Here is a 22,762-nt window from a genome sequence, read left to right as displayed (position 1 = left end):
TCCAGATCAAACCTGACTCTTAGTTTATATATCAAAGATTTAAATAGGGATTTGTTCAATGACCAGGAGGAAGTCAAATAAACAGTTCTCTTAGAGCAGCGGATGGAAACCTAGCAAACCGGTATACTACCCATTTCCCTTTTGAGAACAACAATCAACTGGGTCATCAGAATACGATGAGTGAATAAAGAATCTGTTAAAACCTTGTTTTTAAAGTTTGTTTATGGTTAGTTTTATTCAACAACATGTTGGTTGGCCTTAAAAATCCATTCCAAACCAATGCTACACACATTATGAAAAGTCTAACAACACCTCGCCTTGGTGGTGTCGCATGAATCATGTTTTATCATCATTCCTCAACTTTGATGGCTCCTTCTCTTAATTTCATGATTATAATTAATTTATAATCTCGCAGGCATGTGTTTCCAAGTGAGAAACCTTTTTCTGGTGAGGAATGAGAAATGTTCCCGCACATAGAATCATTTCTGTAAAAGTGCTAATTTTATCCTTTTTTTGTTTAAGCAGTAATTGGCTTGCATGGTCTTTTAAAATGTATTTTTAATAAGGGCAATCTTTTCTGTGAAGACCAGAAAGAGACAGACTTGTCATACATATATGGCAGTGACTTTATGTTTCAGTGGAAGTGACCTAAAAGGATTTTATTTTTATTTAATAAAAAAACGTTGTCTGCCAATTTAAAGGTTAATTGAGATTTATGTTTATATGTCTTTACTTAATCTGGATCTGAAATCAGACTCTATAGTATTGCAGCTATTAAAGTATATTTTTATTTATCAGTGTCACTAGTGCATTTTTTCTGTGACTGTTGATTTACAACACATCAGTGTGGCTGACAGACCAGAGGGGGATTTCTGATCCTGGTGGCTCTCCTTTGTATTCTCTGCAGCTCTCCCCAGAGGATACTCAACTGAGAAACTTTCCAAAACAGTACACGAAGCAAAGCAAACAATGGGAAGTGACATTATTGAGAGTGAACTTTGGTGCAATCTAAACTACACGTACCAGTTTCATCTGAAGGGGTTTTGATGCACAAAGCTCTAAATTAGCATTTTCTTTTAACTTATAGATTTTCAGAAAAAGACTCTTGAACATGATGAACTGCAAAATTATTAGGTGGTAAAAAATACATTGTATTCAGTTTGAAAGATATTTAGTTTTTATTTAACTTGATTCTATAATTGTTAATACACAGTTAAGCACATATAAAGCCCTTCATCTTAAAACAAATACTACTGTAACAAGGTAGCCGTTCGCGGTAGGATTTTACAGTGACGATGAAGCGTTGAGGCAGAGTCAGGTGGAAAACAGCAGTGGTTTTATTCTTCACACAACATCAACCAACACTTCACAGGTGAAAACTGCAGTCTTAAATAGTCCCAGCTGTGACGGATCAAACCACCTTTAATTCACAGGGGAATCTCAATTCATCAATATCCACTTATTTAATTAAAATACCTTTTACTAAATATAAACATTTCCATTTACTTTTTATAAATATTTTATGTTTTATCATTACACCAAATGAAACACCACAAAACCCATAAACAATTCCCCCCCCCACACTTTTCAATGGCCTCTCCCGGAGACTATATATGGTGTCTGGACCCCCGGGGCAGTATTTGTCCAAACACCCTGGAGAGGACACAGAAAAGACAGGTGAGTCACTCTACATTAGCACTCCACACCCAACAGATTATGCACAACGCATTTGCTCAGTTTTACCCACTAGTAGCTCATTGCTCTGAGTAACAATTATCCTCCCTCCACAGGCAACCACCTCACTCGTCAATGAGGAGCAGCTGTGCAGAGCCCAGAACAAAAGGCTACATGCTAATGTCTAAAAATACTCAATAAATACAATTAAAACTTCTTGTGTGCAAATTGTTACTGATGTGCAAATCTATGCTTAAAGTGCAGTGCTAAATAAAGTGCTTGTTAATAAAGTGCAAAAATACTTTAAAAATGCAATACAGTGATTTCAGTAAAATAGTCCCAGTAATGAAGATCTCTTCATTACATTTCCTCCCTCCTCTCTTAAAAGCACAGTACCTCAGTCCTCTGACACTCTGGATAAACAGTCAGCAACCACATTAGACTTCCCTGGCTTGTACTGGACTGTGAAGTCAAATGGCTGCAGTGACAAGTACCATCCAGCGATACGGGCGTTGGCATCCCTCATTCGTCTCAACCACTGGAGGGCACGATGGTCCGTCTCTAGAATAAAGTGACGTCCCAAAAGATAATACCTCAGGGCCTCAATAGCCCACTTCATGGCCAAGCACTCCTTTTCCACTGTTGAATATCTCGTCTCCCTGTCAAGCAGCTTCCGACTCAGAAACACCACAGGTCTTCTTTCACCGTCCACCTCTTGTAGAAGGACAGCTCCAAGTCCCACTCCCGAAGCATCTGTTTGTAAGATGAATGGCTTAGTGAAGTCTGGTGTGTGCAAAACAGGATGAGTACATACCGCTTGCTTGAGATCTTTGAAGGCTCGATCACAATCTTCTGTCCAGCACACTTTGTTGGGGGCTGCACCCTTTGTTAGATGGTTCAGTACAGCTGCTCGTTCGGCAAAAGAAGGTATGAATTTTCGGTACCAGCCCACCAAACCAAGAAATCCTCTCACCTTCTTCTTTGTAGTTGGAACCGGGAAGGAATGGATTGCGTCCAGCTTCCCCACTTGAGGCTTTATTTTCCCAAATCCAATGACAAAACCTAAGTACTCCACTTCTCTCTGGGCTACATTACACTTCTTTGGGTTAACAGTCAGTCCAGCCAGCCTGATGCGGTGTAGGACCTCCTGCAGGTGAATCAGATGCTCCTCCCAGGACTGGCTATACACCACAACATCGTCTAAATATGCTGCAGAAAATGCTGAAACATCTCTCAGTACATGATCCATTAAACATTGGAATGTTGCTGGGGCACCCTGTAGCCCAAATGGCATGACTCTAAATTGGTACATACCAAAAGGAGTTTTAAAGGCGGTCAGCTCTCTTGCCTCTGGTGCCAACGCCACTTGCCAGTATCCTTTGCACAGATCCAGCGTTGTGATGTAGCTTGCTGAACCGACTTTCTCCAGTAGGTCGTCCACCCTGGGCATCGGGTACGGGTCAAAGTTGGACACAGCATTTAAATATCTAAAATCTATGCAAAATCTTAGGGAGCCATCTTTCTTCGGTACCAACACAATCGGGCTGCACCACTCACTACTAGACTCTTCAATTATACCCAAATCCCGCATCAGCTTTAATTCTTTTTCCAGTACTGGAACCAACCGCTCTGGTATGCGATAGCTCTTTTGACGACTCGGTGCATCTTCTTTCAGCCGAATCTTGTGTTGAACCAGTGATGTAAATCCTGGAACTTCTTGAAAAAGCTGAGGGTCCAAGAGAGGTTTGATTTTGTCCTGCTTAGTAGGGGACAGATGAGAAATGTCAACCAAAGCACAGTCTGACATGCTAGTTGGAAAAAATTTTTCAGTCACCTCCTCATCCTCAACTGCTCTCACAAATAGCTCCTGGTGCACAGGCTCTTGTCGGCTGTGGAACTCTTTCAACAAGTTGACATGAAAGGTCTGATGCTTTTTAGCTCTTTCCGGCATGTACAGTTCATAAACCACTTTACTCACTTGTTTGGTGATCTCATATGGTCCATGCCATTTTGTCAGCAGCTTGTTGTCGCTGGTAGGAAGCAGTAACAGAACCTTCTGTCCTGGCAAGAAGACTCTGTCTCTGGCCTTCTGATCGTACCATGTCTTTTGATGTTGTTGAGCTGCTTTCATGTTGTCCTGTGCAAAAGATGCCATTTCCTGCAATCGCTCTCTCATGTTGAGGACATATGCTGCAATGTTTTCCCCCTCTGGCTTAGCGTCTTCCCAACAGTCCTTCAGTAGATCCAGCGGACCTCTCACTTGACGCCCATACAATAGTTCGAAGGGTGAGAAACCTGTGGACACTTGTGGTACCTCCCGGTAAGCAAATAACAGGTACGGCAGCCATTGGTCCCAGTCAGCACCTGTGTCAGAGACAAACTTGCGCAGCATATTTTTGAGAGTCTGATTATATCTTTCCACTAGCCCGTCTGTTTGGGGGTGGTAAGGGGTGGTCTTAAGTCCCTTAATCCCTAATAATTTATAAACCTGCTGCAATAGTTTGGACAAAAAGTTTGTCCCACAATCTGTGAGAATTTCTCTTGGTATTCCTACTCTAGAGAAAAACTGCAGGAGACAATTAGCAACATGTCGGGCTTTAATGGATCTAAGAGGAAAAGCTTCAGGGTACCGTGTAGCATAGTCACATATCACCAATATATAACGGTAACCTGTCGAGCTCCTTTCTAATGGGCCCACAATATCCATGCCGAGCCTTTCAAAAGGTGTTTCAATAATTGGCAGCGGTTGTAGCCGGGCTCGTGCTACTCCTCTGCCTGAAGTCAACTGACATTTTTCACAGGAACTACAAAATTTAGAAATCTGGGTATACATTCCTGGCCAAACAAACCGGCTACTGATTCTACTCAGCGTTTTATGAAAAGCCATATGACCTGCCCACGGAATTGAGTGGCCCAGCTCCATAACTTTGTGCCTGAACTGTTGTGGAAGGGCTAATGTTTCACACTGTCCCTTCTTCTGATATAAAATACCTCCCTTGATTATGTACACCGCATCTTCCAGGAAGTCTAACCGGCGCTGATTAGTTCCTCCCAATCCAGTTACTTTTTCAAACCAAGGTTTTAAAGTAGGATCATCTCTCTGTAGTGCACCTAAATCTGAGGGAATGTCAAACTCAAACAAGTTATTTGGCTTAGACAACTGTTCTATCCCTTCATCACCTGAGCCTTTGAATTTCTCCCTTCTTTTCTGAGCTTTTGACTTTTTAGTTTTTCCTAGCCTTGTTTCCAGAGACTCCCCAAAAAAGGGCAGCTCTTCCAACACCGTCTTTGAACTTTGAGCTCTTGTGACTACATTGCAAGGTTTCAATGGTTCTACTGGTATATCAGATGTAGGACATAAATCCCCTGTATCTCTGTTGGTAAGCACTTGGGGTTCATAGTCTGACTGGTGAATAAGGTCAAAGAGAGTGGGAATATCATTACCAAGTATAACTGAGTATGGCAAAGAGGGAACTACAGCTACTTGTACCAGGTATGTTTGACCTCCCACTGTCAAATACACCTCAGCACTAGGGTAGACATGTTCATCTCCATGTACACAGCTTATTTTAACCCCCACCCCACTTAGCTTTTCTTCTGAGAGTAAGCTAGCACGCACTAGAGACTGGAAGCACCCAGAATCAAGCAAAGCTTCTTCTTTCTGCCCATTAACTAGAACAGAAACAGTGCACACTTTCTTTTCTACAGCCTCAATAGCTGGTCTTGGAACTGAACACAAAAGTGATGGCTTTGATTTAAGGGTGGGGCAGAAGTGTTGTGTATGGCCAAAGTCATTACAGTTGTAACATCTAATATCTTTGACTGAAGACTTGGGAAATGACTTTTTAACATTGGGAGGTCTTTGGGAAGGGAACTGCTTTGAACTAGAAACATTTCTAGTCTGACTTTGACCAGAGCCCTGTTCACCCCCAGTGGACTTACTTGATAGGGCATAGTGAGTCTCTCGGCCAAAATAGGTGCTCTTGCTCCCCTTCCTGGCTGATGTGAAGACCTCCGCAAGAGCAGCTGCTTCTTTTGCCGTCTTCGGGTCACGCTCACGTATCCAGATCTCCAACTCTGGATTAACCATTCTTAGAAACTGCTCCAGAATTATCTGCTCAGATATTTCTTGCACAGTAAATTTATCAGGTTTAATCCATCTTGAAAACAAGTCTTTCAATCGCACATAAAGTTCACGTGGCGTCTCACCTGGTTCAATCTTCAGGCATCTGAAGCGGCGTCGATAAGTGTCAGCAGTGATTTCATATTTTGCCAGAATTGCCTCTTTCACGTTGTCATAGTTCTCAGAGTCAGCCATATCCATTAGAACATAGGCTGTGCGGGCCTTGCCTGTCAGCAGAGGAACAAGACGGACCGCCCACTCATCTCTAGACCAACAACACACCTGGGCCATCCTCTCGAACGTCATCAGAAAATGCTCAATGTCGTCATCCGTGGATAAGGGAAGAAATCTTGGTTCAATTTTGGACCTGGAACCATGAGCTACCTGGACATCACCACCATCTGATTCTTCTTCATGTGCTTCAGCTGTTGTGGGTTGAACATGTGCTTCTGATACATCAGGTCTTTCAAGTACAGCATGCACTTGAAGCTGCATTTGTTGAAATTGATGCTGTATGCTTTTCCACCTTTGCTCCTGGCGGGAAAAATCTTTATCAATCTTCAGGTCTCTAGCCGCTTGAGACCGCATAATAGCTTTCACCAACACTGTCAGTTCCTCCAACTTATCTTCAGGGTTGGTCGCTGCCATGGTCTCCATTTCAGAGGAAGCTCCAGCTCCTTCATCAGGCTCTCCCTCTTGGCCTAGCTTTTTACCACCTCTGGTCATCATCTTCTCACTGTGGCATGAATGGCCCACTTCTGACACCACTTGTAACAAGGTAGCCGTTCGCGGTAGGATTTTACAGTGACGATGAAGCGTTGAGGCAGAGTCAGGTGGAAAACAGCAGTGGTTTTATTCTTCACACAACATCAACCAACACTTCACAGGTGAAAACTGCAGTCTTAAATAGTCCCAGCTGTGACGGATCAAACCACCTTTAATTCACAGGGGAATCTCAATTCATCAATATCCACTTATTTAATTAAAATACCTTTTACTAAATATAAACATTTCCATTTACTTTTTATAAATATTTTATGTTTTATCATTACACCAAATGAAACACCACAAAGCCCATAAACAATTCCCCCCCCCACACTTTTCAATGGCCTCTCCCGGAGACTATATATGGTGTCTGGACCCCCGGGGCAGTATTTGTCCAAACACCCTGGAGAGGACACAGAAAAGACAGGTGAGTCACTCTACATTAGCACTCCACACCCAACAGATTATGCACAACGCATTTGCTCAGTTTTACCCACTAGTAGCTCATTGCTCTGAGTAACAATTATCCTCCCTCCACAGGCAACCACCTCACTCGTCAATGAGGAGCAGCTGTGCAGAGCCCAGAACAAAAGGCTACATGCTAATGTCTAAAAATACTCAATAAATACAATTAAAACTTCTTGTGTGCAAATTGTTACTGATGTGCAAATCTATGCTTAAAGTGCAGTGCTAAATAAAGTGCTTGTTAATAAAGTGCAAAAATACTTTAAAAATGCAATACAGTGATTTCAGTAAAATAGTCCCAGTAATGAAGATCTCTTCATTACAACTACTGACTTACTATGTTTGGTTTTTGGTGATTCTTGATTTTTGAACCCTCTCTTTGTAAGAATGAATATTATACAAGTCACTTTATCCCATTTTGGGGTTTGAAATCTAAATCAGTATGCTGGGTCAAACCCATTCCTCAAATCTGCTGCGTTAAATCAACCCAAAGTTTAATCACTTCATATTTCTCTGAATACTGGATCTGAAAATAACCCAAATTTTGTTATTTTTTAACGCGTATGTTTTTTCGGTGTGTGCTCTAATGCAAAAATTCATTCAGAGTTCTGGTTCTGATAACATTTTTATTTGCTTAAGTAATGAGTCAGTCGATTGCAGATTCTACTGACCTGATCTCTGACTGTCTATAAAACGCACCTGTTCAAAAAAATAATATTGTCTCCAGTTCACTCTCTCCAACCACAAAAGGCAAGACAATCGATCTGTCAATGAAAATCAGAGAGATGATATTAGATCTGCAGAATGGAAGAGACCATCAGTACAAAGCCTCAGTTACCCTCAGTCTTCAGTCTGTAAGATGTAATAACAATAGAAAAGCTCCATGTTGTCCCAAAGCTACACAGAAGGCTGTATAGGAAGAAAAGCTTCATGATCTGAAGAAAAAAGAAAAAACAGCACGAGGTTGACCAGTGGGTATTTCTTCCACTACATGAAGATTAACTGATGGTTTATCAGTGATACACCACAGTATTGTCTTCAGTATTAGTGGGTTAGCAAAGCTTTGTTCTCTGTGAACCTCATTGATATTACAGCATTAGCCACAAAATAACCTTTCTGTATACCTTTTCCTCTGTATTCTGCCTGATCAATGTATCGTCAGTATGCTACACACTGACTTGTCCCCTGTTTGTCATCAGATGACACAGCGATTGTCACTGATCCATATGTACTATTGATCACTGCAATTGACACAAACTTTCACTTTAAAGATAGCCTTGAGAAACCTCACTGCAGCTAATACTTTGGCCCAACAGCTGCCCTGACGAACCAGATGATCACACTTGAGCACATACATCTCTTTGGTTTGAGCTGGTATTGGGAACAAGGTTTCAAATAATGGGATTTCCTTTATTTCCTCCAAATTAATTGATGTTAGCAAGACCAAAAGCATAGCTGCAATACTTGAGAGGTAAGGAACACTGCCCCCCCAAAATTAAATGGGACCAGTTGATAAGTATATTGAGCCTTAATAAAGCTGTAACAGCTTTTTATTCACTGTAATCTTAAGGTCTGATTAACCTGAAAGCCCCGAGTAAAGATCCAGAGCGTGGATGTGGCCTGGGATATAAATGTGGAGGTGAGTGTTGAAGCTCGCCCTACAACACTTGAATAGATTTTGATTATTCATAAGACATCCTGAGAATGGCCATATGGAGAGGATCTGATCTGAAGCACACAAAGGATGGCAGGTGCAGATGGTTTTCTGAATGTGAAATTAGCTCTTCAGATGCATCCTCTCTGCACCCACCGTATTGTTTTACAAATGTCCACTAAAACCTGACAGTTTTATACTGTGCTGGGTTACTGCAGAAGCGTTTATACCAATCCATGCTAATGATTCCTTTTGTGTGAATGTGTGAGAAAGAGTGCGCGAGCGCCACGTATGTAGCTATGTATAACATGATTTATTGTACGTGCCCACATGTGTAGGTTGAGCTTTTTTTTTTAAATGGCTAATCTCTTGTGCTGCTGTCCCTCTCTCCCTCTTCTACTGGGTTTAGTTGCTATGGCAATGAGTATGGGGAGAAATGCAGAGCTGTGGAAAGGAATGAAAATATGTGTCTGGAAATACCATCAAGTCTAACTGAGGATCATTATACCACCATGTCTGGAGGCCAAGCCTGTGTACCAGAGCAGAATGAGGCATAAACTTCTACTTCAACTTTTGTGTGTGTGTGTCTAAATCTTGCAGTTGACAGATGTGATCTTCTGGAGAGCGTGTGTGTGATGTGCGCGATCCAGGTTGGGGCCAGTTGGAGAAGCTCCACGCCTTTGCAGCCCAGCAGGAAACTGCAGTTTTTGTGCCCGGCTCTCCTTTCAGGCCTCCTTGCTGGCACTGCCACAGCTGCCAAGCGAAATCATAATCGCTTTTAATTTGCTGTGTGTTCTCAGGCACCCCGGGCCCTAATGGCAGCCTTGTTTGCCCCAAGAAATAAGTGTGTTCTTGCCGTTCTTTGGGGGGTTGCTCTTGGTCTTTTACTCTGTGTGTGTCTTCAGTCAACCCTCACAATCAACCCTCTGTGAGCACTCTTGCAGCTGACGCAGAGAAGATCTTTGCTATAATAACTAGGGCACACATACAGAGACATAAATACACTGTTACACACAATAAAATAATTTGTAATCTGATTCTGATAGTTATTTTTCCTGCATTAATTGTAAGGAATTTAAATGTACAAAATGCCCAAAACTAAGCAGGTCCGACAGACAGATTTATACAGTTGTTTGAGCATCCGGTGTTATTAACACATGTCCGGTAAAATCACAGCACCTGATCTTTTGCGAAAGTAATCCAAGAGAGAAAAATAATCAGCACCTACTCTGTGTGAATGAATGGATATGTTTTTCAAGGGCTTAAAATAAATAAATAAATAAATAAAAACCCCAATAGAACCAGAAAATCATCCTGAAGGGTTCTAAAGGAATGTCTGGAGCTTTCAGGCCCAGTAACCACAAACACAATTCCAGTATCCCACTCTGGTCTGAGGAAAACCAGTGTCTGTGGTTAGATTTTCTCTGTCACTCTGACTCTCTCGCTCTATCTTTCTGTCTCGCTCATCTTTTTTTTTTTTTGTCCATGAAAAGATCCAATTCAGATGCAAAGTGAGCTCTGAAAGAACAATCGAAAGCTCATCTGAAATGTCAGGAGGATTATTTCAGCAGGGAGCAACATCTGTGACGTAAACATGCACCCTTCACAAATTCAGATGTATCACCATTCTGCTGTTGACCTGGTTCTGAGTCACACTAGGCATGCTTGATATCTGTCTAATAATTAAAGTTGTTTAAAGCCCGTAATGAGGAGCCTCTCGATTAATTTTTTTCCCCCACTTCCTTATAAAGACGACAGGATTAACAAAAGCTTGATTTCTCTCTTTTTTTTTTGTTGCTGGAGAATGACATGGCTTTGATCCTGATAAAAAATTTTAAAAAAATCTGCCACAGAATGTGACACTGTGAGTGCTGACAGCAGGAAGCCGACCCTGGCGACTTGTTTGTGCGCCGCTTGATGTGTCTACCACGTATTTCCTTCTGTGCTCTGGGAATCACAGCAGTGAGTGCATTGGGTTGTGTGTGTGTGTGTCTGCTTAAAGTAGGTCAACAGGAGGACAGGAAACCACTGCTCACTTGTCTGAGTGCGGTGTGTGACTTTATGGACATAAAAACACTCGCATATGGCACACACAGGAACAACAACAATCGTGGAGCTGTCCTTCCTCCTGTCTTCTGTTAAACACAGTAAGATGATACCAACTCTCTCAGTGTTTGCTCTCTTTGTGCTTTAATTTTCTCCTTAGTCCTTCTGGCAAGTGTTGACCTCTGTCTACTTTGTAATATTTCATAATTATGCTATAAAAGGCAGAAAAATCCCTGTTTTCCATTTGCCCAAGATTCACCCTCTTATTTTGTCTACACTAATATACCCAGACGAAGTTTTTTTTTTTTAAAAAAGCTACGTTTTCAAACGGTTTTGAAAAGTGTGGTAGATTTTAGTTTCTTTTTTTTTTTTTTTTAGGGACCTTCACTCTGATATCTCTAAATCAAAGGCAGTGCTACCATTTGCCTCCAGAAGTCAAATAATTTAGGAAATGCAGTCAGGCTTTGTGTAAGTTAATATAAGTGTAAATCAACCTCTTCTGTGGAGGCCTCAGGTTTGTCGAAGGACTCCTGGGAACAAATTGCACCATGAAGATTAAGAAACCCAACATTTTAGGGATTAAGTTATGAATTTGAAGCAGCTAAGAGACCCAGCTAAGGATCTGGGGAGATCTATAGATCAGGTTGGAAAACCTGTCAATTCAATTAGAAAACCATAAACACGATCTTTATGGAAGAAAGCTATTTTTAAAAGAAAAACCTGTTTGTAGCATTCCTCAAGCAATGCTAAGGACAACACACATATAGAAGATGTTCTTGTTAAGATGAGACCAGAGCGGACCCGTTTGACCCAAAATAACGAATACTTTAAAGCACCTGAACACACCACCGTAATGATGTTTTCCTTCAAAGACAGTTGATGGTAATATGGATGGAGCTAAATTCAGAGCAGTTCTTGAAGGAAGCCTGCTTGAGGCTGCATGACATGTCAAGAATAGAGTGGAAAGGTGGTTATAGAAAGTATTCATATGCAAACACACTTTCCAGATCTGGAAAGATTAAAAATATGTCTCATTTTTCTTCTGATTCACAGCTGTGTGCTGGTCCGTCACACAAAATCCTAATAAAATGTTTTATGAATTAGTGGCTGGGACGTCACAAAATGTGAGAAAGCTAAAGAGGTATAAACACTTAATACTCATCCAAAGTCTTAATGTGAAATGGAAAAGGAATGCCTAGGAGATATTGCAGACACTTTTCCCTTTCCTCCTGTGTCACTGCTTCCTCTGCTGGATGGTTTTGCATGTCAGAAGCTGTGCTGGTCTCAGCAGCTTTGGGTCACAGCAGCGGAGGACATTGCATCAGAGCAAAGAGTTGCGCTTCCTGATTCTAAAGAGGAGGAAGCAGTTCCATTTGGGAAAAAATGCTTCAATGTATAGAACAGAAGATTACAGTGCAGAAAAGAGGGACAGTGAGAAGCACAAAAAAAGAGGCTTATTGCAGGTTTCATAAATCAGGAGCAGAGCAAAAAAAAAAAAAAAAAAAAAAAACACGCCTGGGGCCAACAGCATGTAAGATAATGAAAACATAAATGTTTTTAAGGACAGAAATATGAGAGAAAAATCTCTGTATTAGGGATCAGTATGAAGCAAGATTTTAAATTTTATGCTACGAACCACCTGGAGGCGAATGCTTAAAGTACTCTCGCACAGTGCACATAGTGTCTGTCTGCAGCCTAGGCCTGCTGGGATATTTGCTCTGAGGGGATAAAGTGTAATTTTGCTGGAGAATAAAGCTCTTTCTGGTACAAAGAGGGATTCACTTGAGAAAGTTACTACGCTTCATGAAGCTTTGAGAGTTCTTCCAGTTAGTGAGGCAGAGCTGTGAAATTACATCTCTAATACCTTGCACTTCTTATCTGTGAGGTGCTGACAATGACTGGCAGCTCCATCTCATACTCAGCTGGACATTTGACACGTTTTCCACTTCACAGGTGGTCACCCTGCAGACACGCACCATCTGGGTTGTGGAAAAGAAAAAAAAAATGTCCTTGAGCAGTTCGTCTTAATACATGCACGTTTCTGGGCATCTGCACGTCTGCATGTTTGTGTTTATCGGAGGAGTGCCGCAATGCCTAAATTGCCTCTGGTCCTGAGAGACCACGCAGGCTCGACAAAGAGCTCCACCGTGCAAGGGCTGCGAACAAGTTTGCTCCATTACAGCCAACGCTTTTAGGCTGATTTGCTGGCTCAGCAGCTCTCACTCAGCAGCCGATCAATACGGGGAAGTTGGAGGAGATGACTTCCGGTGGATCATCAGTGAAAGCTCATAAATCAACTTCATTGTCCTAAACATGTCTACTTTTTTCCTTTGTGAATCAATAATGTTAGGGATTCCCATTTGAACTTTAGTTTGCATTCAATATATTTTTATAATCTTTGTGAGAGAGTACTGTAACATTAAATTTCCCTGTTTATCATTCCATTCATCTGCAATCAAACTCAGAGTCGATTCACCCCAAAGCACAGTGGAAAAGATGGACACCGGTAGTTCAAAGTTCAAACCGGTCTGGGTGAAAGCTCAAGACTCCATCCTGATTCAGTTTGAAAGGATGCATTGCTTGACTCAGTTTTCATGAATTAATTGGTCTTAAACGTCTGTTGAATGAAAATAAATGAGAAAAGAAACAGCTATTGATTAGATATTGTGATTTTAAAGCTTGGAAATGGCTACAGTAACAAATGAGGTCATTTTCAGTGTAAGAGGAATGTTGCTACTTAAAGTAGCATGATAATGTATCTACAGTCTTCCATTTGTCACACTTAGTCACATTTAAAACACAAACTCTAATGTATTTGATGAGGATTTTATGGTATAGATGTTATAAATGTGTAACAGTCAAATGTGCTTTTTTTCTTCAAATAAAAGGTTAGAAAGTGTGTAGCACATTTGTATTCACCCCCCTTTATTCTAGAATATACTTACAATAGAGGAGAAATAAAGCAGTGGAGAAAGTTAAAGCAATGAACACAACTGCCACTGTTCGACATGGTGGTGGCAGCATCATGCTGTGAGATGGGCTTCTTCGTCAGGGAAGATGGATGGAGCTAATTTTAAGTTGATCCTGTAAAAAAATCTGTCAACATCAAAAGAACAGAGTGGAGTTCAGCTGCTAGGCAACACTAAGCGTACAGCAATCAATAAAACAGAGAGTCTGTTCATGGACTCTCAATGCAATCTGACTGAACATTTTGCAAAAAAGAATAAGCACAAAATTTCTTTAGATGTGAAAAGCTGGTAGCAATGGACTTTTGGACTTGTATCTATAAAGATTTTGGCTCATGCAGGTCAAATCCAATACATTTCAGAGATTATAGATTTTTATTTGTAAAAATGTGTATTTGAAAGTCTATAATGTAAAAATTATCGACCACTTTGTGTTTATTTGAGAATCTAATAGGTAAATTCTGAGTAAAGTACATCAAATCGAGCAATCTGTATGTGCAGAAAATTTGAGAATTCAATAGAAATAAACACTCCTGCACGGGAGTAATATTTTTTTTAAATTGTTCTTACAAAGAACAACTTCTCATTAGGCATTTATTTGCCTAATGAGAAGATCAGACATCAGTTGGGTGAAAAACATCAGAGAAAAATCTGGAACTACTGCACAACATCTCCTCGTACTGCATCTGAAGTCACAGAGTGCAGCACTTTTGGATGAGCCTCCCCTTCTCCCCGAGGAGCAGCAGAGCTTCTCAGACAATGAGTGGGCGACCGGTGAAAGCCCAGCATTAACAAATCACCACAGAGCGGGGCGGCTTAATGCGGTCTCGTCGCCCTGCGCCTTTGACTGTTAATTTTGCGAGCACCTAAACAACATTCAAGTTGCATTAACAAAATCAGCCTGGGTAATCTTTGCTCAGTAGGACCATTATGGAGATGAATATCATCAGATTCCATCAGCATACAGCAAGACAGCAAGTGGGAGGAATGTTTTTTTTTTCTCAATTTCCTCTTTTGTAGGTGTATAACAATATCAGTGTTACATATCTGGCAGTGTGTGCGGGGGAGGAGAGGAGTGTTTCTTTTTTCTGTGAGGAGGCTCATCATTTTCCCTATTTATCAGTTTTTTGCTAGTTCATTATAAAAATCTCTCTAATAGCTCCTTCTGAGACAGTACTTAGGATATTGAGAGTAAACTTTGCAGGGTCAGCAGGGAAGCTCATCCATAGTGTGAGCACAGTGATAATGCAGTATTGCCATGGAGACAGATCGAAAGGATCGTCATTATAAACCCTGTGGATGATGTATGCTCTGTGATTCCTAGCTGTACTTAACTGTGAATTTCCACACTGACTGGCCACATTATTAGGCACACTTTTTTTCTACTGCTCTACTGGACTCTCTCTTTGCCTTCAGAAATTCTTCATGGCATAGTCATGAAGAAGCCACTAGCATCCTTTAGTGATTTTGACTCACTTTGATGTGTTATTATGACACAGTTGTTGAAGATGTTGGCTGCATATCCATGTTGATAGTCTACCATTCCACAATATCCTAGAGGTGCATTACCCAGCTGAAAGTAACCACAAGAGGTTAAAAGTGAGAAAATATCCCTCACACCAGTATACCTCCAGCACCAGGTTAAATTAGTGACATATGGAACGATAGATGTTTTCTTGTTCTTATGGCAAATGTGAAATCAAGACTCATCAAACCACGCAACATTTTTCCAATGTGTTATTCTCCAATTTAATAAGCCATGTGAATTGTCATCTCAGTTTCTTGTTTTCAGCTGACAGAAGTCAAACCTGGCCAATTATTTTATTTCCCATCTGCTTTAGGGCTGGACATGTGGTTCATTAGATGGCTATAATAACTGGTTGTTGTTGCCTCTTTATCATCTCAAACCATTCTGATCATTCTCTTCTGACAAATATCCACACATCTGCTGCTTAATGGATATTTTTTTGCTTATGACCATGATGTAAACCCAATGGATGGCTGTGTGTAGATCAGCAGTTTGTAAGGCCAGTCTATCTAGCACCAGCCATCATGGCTCATTAATGCAAAAATTGCCTCCATGCATCTTTGTGGATGTCAGTCTATAAACACTGAGCAGAGAAATGCAAACTTTAAGGTTTGGTGCCTTGTGGAAGATCAGAGAACTTGACATAGGAGGGTAAAAAGAGGCAACCAGATTGTTATGTCGTCTCTTTCTTGTGAAACTCACAGATGATTCATTCTTTGTTTTGTCTTTTTGTACATCCCTCAAGTCTGTATGTTATGTTTCTTATCTCTTCCGTCTGCCCAGCTACTTGTTATGGTATGCTCAGGTTTCCTTACTGCCTCCAACTTAATAAAGCAGGGTGGAGTTTGTTGAAACGGGAGATGCCAATTATTTATACCAGCAACATACACGTGATGCCCCAGTGTCTGGAACAGGTCAGGCAATAATAGGGAGAAAAAACATTCTCAACCAAAATCTTTGTGTTCTGACAGGTATAAAATATCAGCAAAGCTACTGCTGGTTTCCTCCATTAAGATAAAGATTTTTGCATCTGTAATACACAAGATAGTAGTGTGTTTTGTTTGAGAGAAAAAAGTGTTTACAGGACTTAGGAGAGCTTTAAGTGTAGTCCTACTCAGAATGGTTTGTACTTTGTTTGCAGTCTGGGTCCACTTTGCACAGGGCCAGGATAAGATCTCACTTTGAGGCCACCATAATAAACACTGTTATCTCCTTATAAACAAAACTGCAACAGATTTACAAACCTAGTAGAAACTTCCGCTGCAGAGTGCTTACTCAAAAACAAAAAGAAGTTAATTCAGGAGCCACAGCAGGTCGAAACCTGAGGTGAAGTAGATGATGTATTAGACCAGATTGTAAGCTAACAGCATGAGAAATGAATCCCTCTGCTGTGGGTGATTGAGGGTCAAAGGTCTAAAAACAAAACGATGGATGGCAAACATGACTGAACTGGAAATGAACACACACTTTAGTAGAAGATTGCAGGACTGAGGACTGCTGAAGAAAATTTGCAGTAGGATGACGGGGGAAGAGGATGAGGCAGGATGGGAACTGAAGACAATACAGAAAAAACAAACAGACTCAGGCAAGGATCCCCAGCCCCCTCGTACCAACCCATCATCTCCACAAAAGATTAAAGTGGATGTCCGGTCTCAACTAAACCTCCTGCTCACTTCCCATGTGTGTTTGACATCGCTGTGCAGCACAGATTCTGTAAATCCTCCAGTGTTTTTTTTTATTTTATGCCAGATGTCAGCCGTCCTCACTCTGGTTGTCTTTCCTGCCTTGGAGTAGAGATATGTGTTGATGACACATGTATGGTAATAATGTAAAATGTACACTTTGGTTTCCTTTTTATGTGGGGCTGATTTTGAAATCAAAGCAGATTTTTACTTTTAGATTTTTCCACTTGTGTTCACTCTAAAAACTGCTGGGTTTGCGTTGTTCACTCAAATATTGTGTTTATGTTGTTAGGCCAGGTGAGGTGATGCTAACTAATCTAAACTGGATAAAAAAACTGTGACCCAGTTTGTTGGGCTAGAGAAGATAGACCATTGTTCCTCACATATGATAAAATAACAAAGATTCATTACAAATATGTGCTCTATAACGATGCTAATGTTAGCAGGTTGTTATTGACTTTACAGTGACTAGAAATGCGTTTGTTTATGTAGGATAACTTTAGTCTCTTAGCTGTGAAGTAGTTAGCAAATGCTAATGATAGTGATCAGAATCTACAAGTTGACCTTAATAGCAATACTGTTATGAAATAACTATCAGTTATAAAACTTATGAGGCTGTCTTTATTTCTTCAAAAACTGACTATCTTTAATCTTGTTGGATTGCAAATATAAAAGCTGCTTAGGGTGCACAGTAGTACAATTCGTTATTACTGTTGCTTCGTAGCAAGAAGATCCTAGATTTTTGTCCAACTTTAAGTTGCACATTCTCCTTAACTACTCTTCCCACAATGAGGTTTTTTGGTTTCTACAAATTGCCCTAAGCTCTGAGTTTCTTAATGAGTCCTGAGTGCAGTTTTTGATGAATGCTAAATGGTTCACTGCCCAGAGAATCATCAAGTTCAAGGTCAGCAATGGCACTTGGTATAAAACCATAAACGTTATCAATCGGTTGTCCTCAGGAACATTTTATTATGTTTGTATGTCCAGTCAATCGGAAGCTGACAATGCACTGCAGTGTGTAAAGGATGATGAAAGAGGTGTGAGATTGGAACCTTCTGCATTTCCACTGTCTTTAGGGAATCTGGACAACATTTAACAGGCTAATTTGGAACTGATTATTCTACTGTAAAAAGAGATTCCTCAAAAGATTTGATTAACTCTTACTTTATTTGACAAAGCACATAAATAGGACTTTAGAGTTGTGGGAGTTTTTTTTGTGTGACAAAACTACTTTAGTAGAGGAAGGCAAAATACCATGATATATGCATAGACTGGCCACATTTTTTGTGAATCATAAAAATTGTTTAACAAAGAAGACTGTGCTTAATTTTATTTTGTTTTTTTGCCTAGCAGTTTTTACAGTGTCAACTCACCTCACTCATCACCAGATCAGCAGTTCAATTATCAGTCAAATGTTATCTTTCCTAGACAAAAATCTCTTTGCACTTTTGACAATTTCATTGATTAACAGAGAGCGTACTCTGCCCTGTGATGCAGTTACTCCTTATCTTGCAGTTATCACATTGATTTCTCTCTGCCTGTGTCCTCTCTGCAGACTCGTACTCAGCAGCGGGCAGCGAGGGCAGCATTTCCACCTCTGTGGCATCGCTGCCACCGCAGCCTTCAGGCAGCTCGGCCCCCAGCTCACCGAGCTCCAGACGCTCTGTTAGCGCCCTGACGAAGTGGCTTACCAACCCTGTGCGCAAACTCAGCACTGGATCCACCGTCAAGGGGGACCGCCAGGTCCGGAAACTTGAGGGAAAAACTCCACCTCTTTCATCCCAGAGCCAGAACCAGAGCCAGGACCTTTTCAGCCCAGTGAGGCCCGATGAAGCGTTTACCATTCTACCCGTCACCCACAGAGAACAAGTGAGAACAAGCAGTATCACTTACCACCAGGATGTTTTCTTTAATTTGTGGTCACATGAGCTAGTCAGACAAGTCTTGAGTTTGCAGTCTGGGTTTTACCTTAGACAGGTGACTTGATCCTCCTCATAAGTAAACTCAGTGATCCAAATTAGACCTACATATTCTCATGACATGGTCCTATTGAAACTGGTTCTGAAGTAAATATGCAAAGTTTTTGCCTTGAATAAACATAAATCCTGGCCATGTTCATGGTAAGCTGCTAAGCAGAGATGAAAGTTTGACATTTTCAGTCTCACACTGGACAGCAGCTGACTCAGCTCTTCTTAATGCAACAATTTCTGACTCATGCTCCCCTTTTTTTGTTTTCTGCATTAGATTGACTGTGTCCACATGGTGATTTCCATAATTTTGGTCTTTAAATATGTAGCACCCTTTTCCATTCTATTCGAGAAAACTAAAATGGAGGGTGCTTGGGTTCGACATCAGTCCGGTACCCCAATAATGACCTACCTTATGACAAATACGACCCAGAGGAATGTCGAAATTTTAGGCAAAATGATTCAGCCTAACTTTATTAAACTAAAACGACAGAAAACCTATTATTTAGTCACCACCGTAGCTTTGTAGTTGAAAGACCCTTCAATAGGATCTAAACAAACATAAACCTCTTTACATAAGGCAGGATAAATAAAATATTAACGGCCACCCTTTTTGTTTTTCCACAGCACCAGGACAGAACAAGAAATGTCCAATTATATCAATATACAGTTCTAAACAAAATATAACCCAGTCAGTTTGTTACTCACGACCTCCAGGAAAGTGTGAAAACGTTGCAGGCCTGTTAGAAAAAACAATGAGTCGAAATTCACTTGCAAAACATTGAGAACGTTGCAATTCACTCGTCCTCACTGCAATTCACTTCTCCTCGACTTCCGTTGAACGCAGCTGAACGCAGCTGGTTCTGAAGCGGCTAGCTCACTTAGCTAAGCTCACTTAGCTAAACTCACGTAGCTAAGCTCACTTAGCTAAACTCACTTAGCTAAGCTCACTTAGCTAAGCTCACGTAGCTAAGCTCACTTAGCTAAGCTCACGTAGCTAAGCTCACTTAGCTAAACTCACGTAGCTAAGCTCACTTAGCTTAGCTCAAAACTCGTCAGGACTACTTGCGTCCACCTCCTCTGGTCCTGTCCCTCTCGCGGCGACCAAGCTCTTCTAACGTCTCCCGAATTTCGTCCTCTTCCGTACTTTTGTCCAGTTTTTTTCTCCCTTGAGTGTGTTTTCTTCACTTCTAGTCCGCTCGTTCTCGCCCTCCGTTCTCTACCATCACGGATCTCCTCTCCTTCCTCCTCCCTCCTCCTCTTCTCTCAACCAATCACGAGCCACGCACCGGACGGACCGTCTCAGTGACCAATCAAATGGCAAAGCCAAATAAAATACACAGTGCCTCTTACGTCACACTAATACTTCTTTCAGTTGCAATATTTACATAAAATAATGCTCTTAGTTGATTTACAAATAACACAGCTTTAATTACTAAGTAAGCAAATTACTTAATAGCTACCTTTACCCTTTAAATTACTGAAATATTAAAGTAAAGGAAAATACTACTGTATTTCTTCCAGAGACAAGAATATGAAATCCATAGTTATCACCAATGTTATGCATTAGTAAATAAACGTTCACTTTTAATATATTTGGGTCTTGTCTTGAACTATGTAAAATTTCTATTAACCTCAACATACGTCATTACAGTAACCTCAGTTTACCACAGGGCTACATATATATATATATATATGTGTGTGTGTGTGTGTGTTTGGGTTTAAGGAGTGGAAAGATGGCCTGGCCAGCCCTGAGGACCTGTCGCCAGAATCCCTGCAACCATCTGGTTTCATGACTGCCTTGCCGGTGGATTTCACAGCACTGCCAAACACACAGGTCTGTCAAACACTCAATTTTAATCCATTGTACTTGAACTTTTGGACATTTTCCCAAATGTACTCTTGGCCTACATGTATTTTAAAAAATTGGGCAATTTTAAAGTTGAGTTAAAATGAACTACAGTAGCTTTCCTGCAATGGAATCAGTCCTTAACTCTTATACTAATGCAGATCAGCTCATTACCTTCTGATTCTACTAAATCATGGAATATTGAAGACCAAGTGTGTTATGAAGACCAATTGGCAAAGCAGACAGGTCAGAGATGAAGACTTGGAGATGTTTAAAGCAGAGTTGAGTTTAAAGCAGTATACAAAGCTTAGATAATATCACCGGGTTTTCTCCAAAGCATCGCTAGAAAATAAAAAACATACCAAAACTACCATAACACTTATTGTAAACCTGAAGTGGGCGAAAACTGTCAACAGGAGAACCACTGGTCATGCACTGAACAAGTCTATACAACAAGAAGAAGTCTCTTGTTGAGAGAAAGTCAGAAGATATTGTAGTTCAACAGGGTTAGTGACTATTTATGGAGCCAAGGAGCTGATACCCTCATAGAAATGGTGTATCTATACTGCGGATGAAATTACAGAAAAGTGAAATAGACTCTTAAATGGAACTGGTTGTACTAGAAATTATTTAGGGGCCTCAGACAAATGTAGCTAAATACAAGTGTGTACTTTCTGATTTTCATTTGTAACCCCCCCCCCCCCACAAACAAACACTTGAGAACCATGTATTTTTACATAGTTAAGCACTTGTGTGGCTCTATCACATCAAATTCCATAAAATACATGTATTGGTTGTAAAGTGACAAAATGTAGAAAAAGTTGAAAGAGTGTGAATAATTTTACAAAGTACTACAACCTATAAAATCCAGATCTAATACTAAAACATCTATATGCACATAGCTCCCCTGAGAACAAGCAGAAATAATTTCCTATCATGGTGTGTAGTCTGTGCCTCCGCTGTCCTCCATTACTGTCTGGAAATGGCTAATAGCTGCTGAAGTAGCTCAGTGACCAATCAATGGAAATATATAAAAGGCCCATTCTTATACATGCACATGGCTGTGGGCCACTACTGTTTCATACAGAGCACACATCTACATGTCAGGCTGTCTAAATAGGTGCAAGGTTGTCTCACAGCAGAATGATGTAAGAAGGATTAGAGGGAAGAGTCTGACAGCAACCTGAGTGATTCATGACTCACGTTTAAAATATTACAAAAAGACCAGCCCGAGAGATAAACAGGAAACAGCACGGCATGGCAGATGAGATGAAAGAACGGCATATAAAACACACGAGTTTCCACTTCTCCATTAAGCTCTTGAAGTCATCTGCTTGAGGGAAAGGAGCATCCCAGGTTGGGTGTTCATATGTTGCCTCTCGGCTGTAAATAAAAGCTTGCCAGACGGCGAAGCTGCTTGCAAAGCGAAAACGTTGCATTAATCATCTGCGCCCGAGGCATGTCAGAATGAAACAACAACACGGATGTCTGAGTGGTATGGAGCATCTCCTGTTTAGGAATCAACACCTGAATCAAAATTTCTCCCCCGAAAGCCCATCAAAAGGAGATTACATCAGTAGGATGAGGTCAGTTCTTTGGTGTTTTTATTGCTAGGCTTTGAAGACAGAGTTAAAACTAAACAAGAGAAGAGAGACAGAGAGCGGGCTGTGAAATCATGTAAACTTGCTTTCTTACACATTTGTTTTATGGACTTAGCTCACCATTCATTCATCAAACGGCGTTGTCTCACCTGCGTGATCAAACAAACTGATTTTTAAATGCTAGACATTCGTCAAAGTTTCAGCTGTTGAACTAAAGTATTGGGGGGAAAAAGTATTCTTGCTTCTATTTAATGGGTTAGGACAAAAAAAAAAAAAGAAAGAACCTGGATTATGATGGGAGTTGGGTCATTCTCTGAATTTGGTGCATTTTGTGTCCCACGGGTTTATCTCAAAGATTTTTATATAATGCAAACCACATTTTTTGAGAAAATCAAGAAATGGAAATATCCATGTGTCTTGGTAGTATAATGTAACACAGTAG

The 22,762-nt window shown here is 40.7% G+C and overlaps 1 protein-coding gene and 2 long non-coding RNA genes across 5 annotated transcripts in view; all 3 read left to right on the top strand.

The window, feature by feature from the left end:
* arhgef25a (Rho guanine nucleotide exchange factor (GEF) 25a) overlaps positions 1-22,762 on the top strand; it is a 67,400-nt gene that overhangs the window by 25,243 nt on the left and 19,395 nt on the right. For all 3 annotated transcript variants that reach the window (XM_028016108.1, XM_028016114.1, XM_028016122.1), the window contains 2 exons: positions 18,459-18,772; positions 20,597-20,707. In XM_028016108.1, the coding sequence (XP_027871909.1) occupies positions 18,459-18,772; positions 20,597-20,707 (425 nt within the window). The remainder of the gene's footprint in view (positions 1-18,458; positions 18,773-20,596; positions 20,708-22,762) is intronic.
* Positions 1,260-1,890, top strand: LOC114143826 (uncharacterized). The gene is made up of 2 exons (XR_003595333.1): positions 1,260-1,677; positions 1,791-1,890. It is a non-coding gene; the product is annotated as an uncharacterized LOC114143826 (long non-coding RNA).
* On the top strand, positions 6,057-7,202 carry LOC114143833 (uncharacterized). The gene is made up of 2 exons (XR_003595335.1): positions 6,057-6,989; positions 7,103-7,202. It is a non-coding gene; the product is annotated as an uncharacterized LOC114143833 (long non-coding RNA).

This window comes from Xiphophorus couchianus, chromosome 1 (genome assembly GCF_001444195.1).
Source record: "Xiphophorus couchianus chromosome 1, X_couchianus-1.0, whole genome shotgun sequence".
Taxonomy (NCBI): Eukaryota; Metazoa; Chordata; class Actinopteri; order Cyprinodontiformes; family Poeciliidae; genus Xiphophorus; species Xiphophorus couchianus.
The sequence above is the reverse complement of the archived record's forward strand: the minus strand, read 5'-3'. Positions and strand labels throughout refer to the sequence as shown.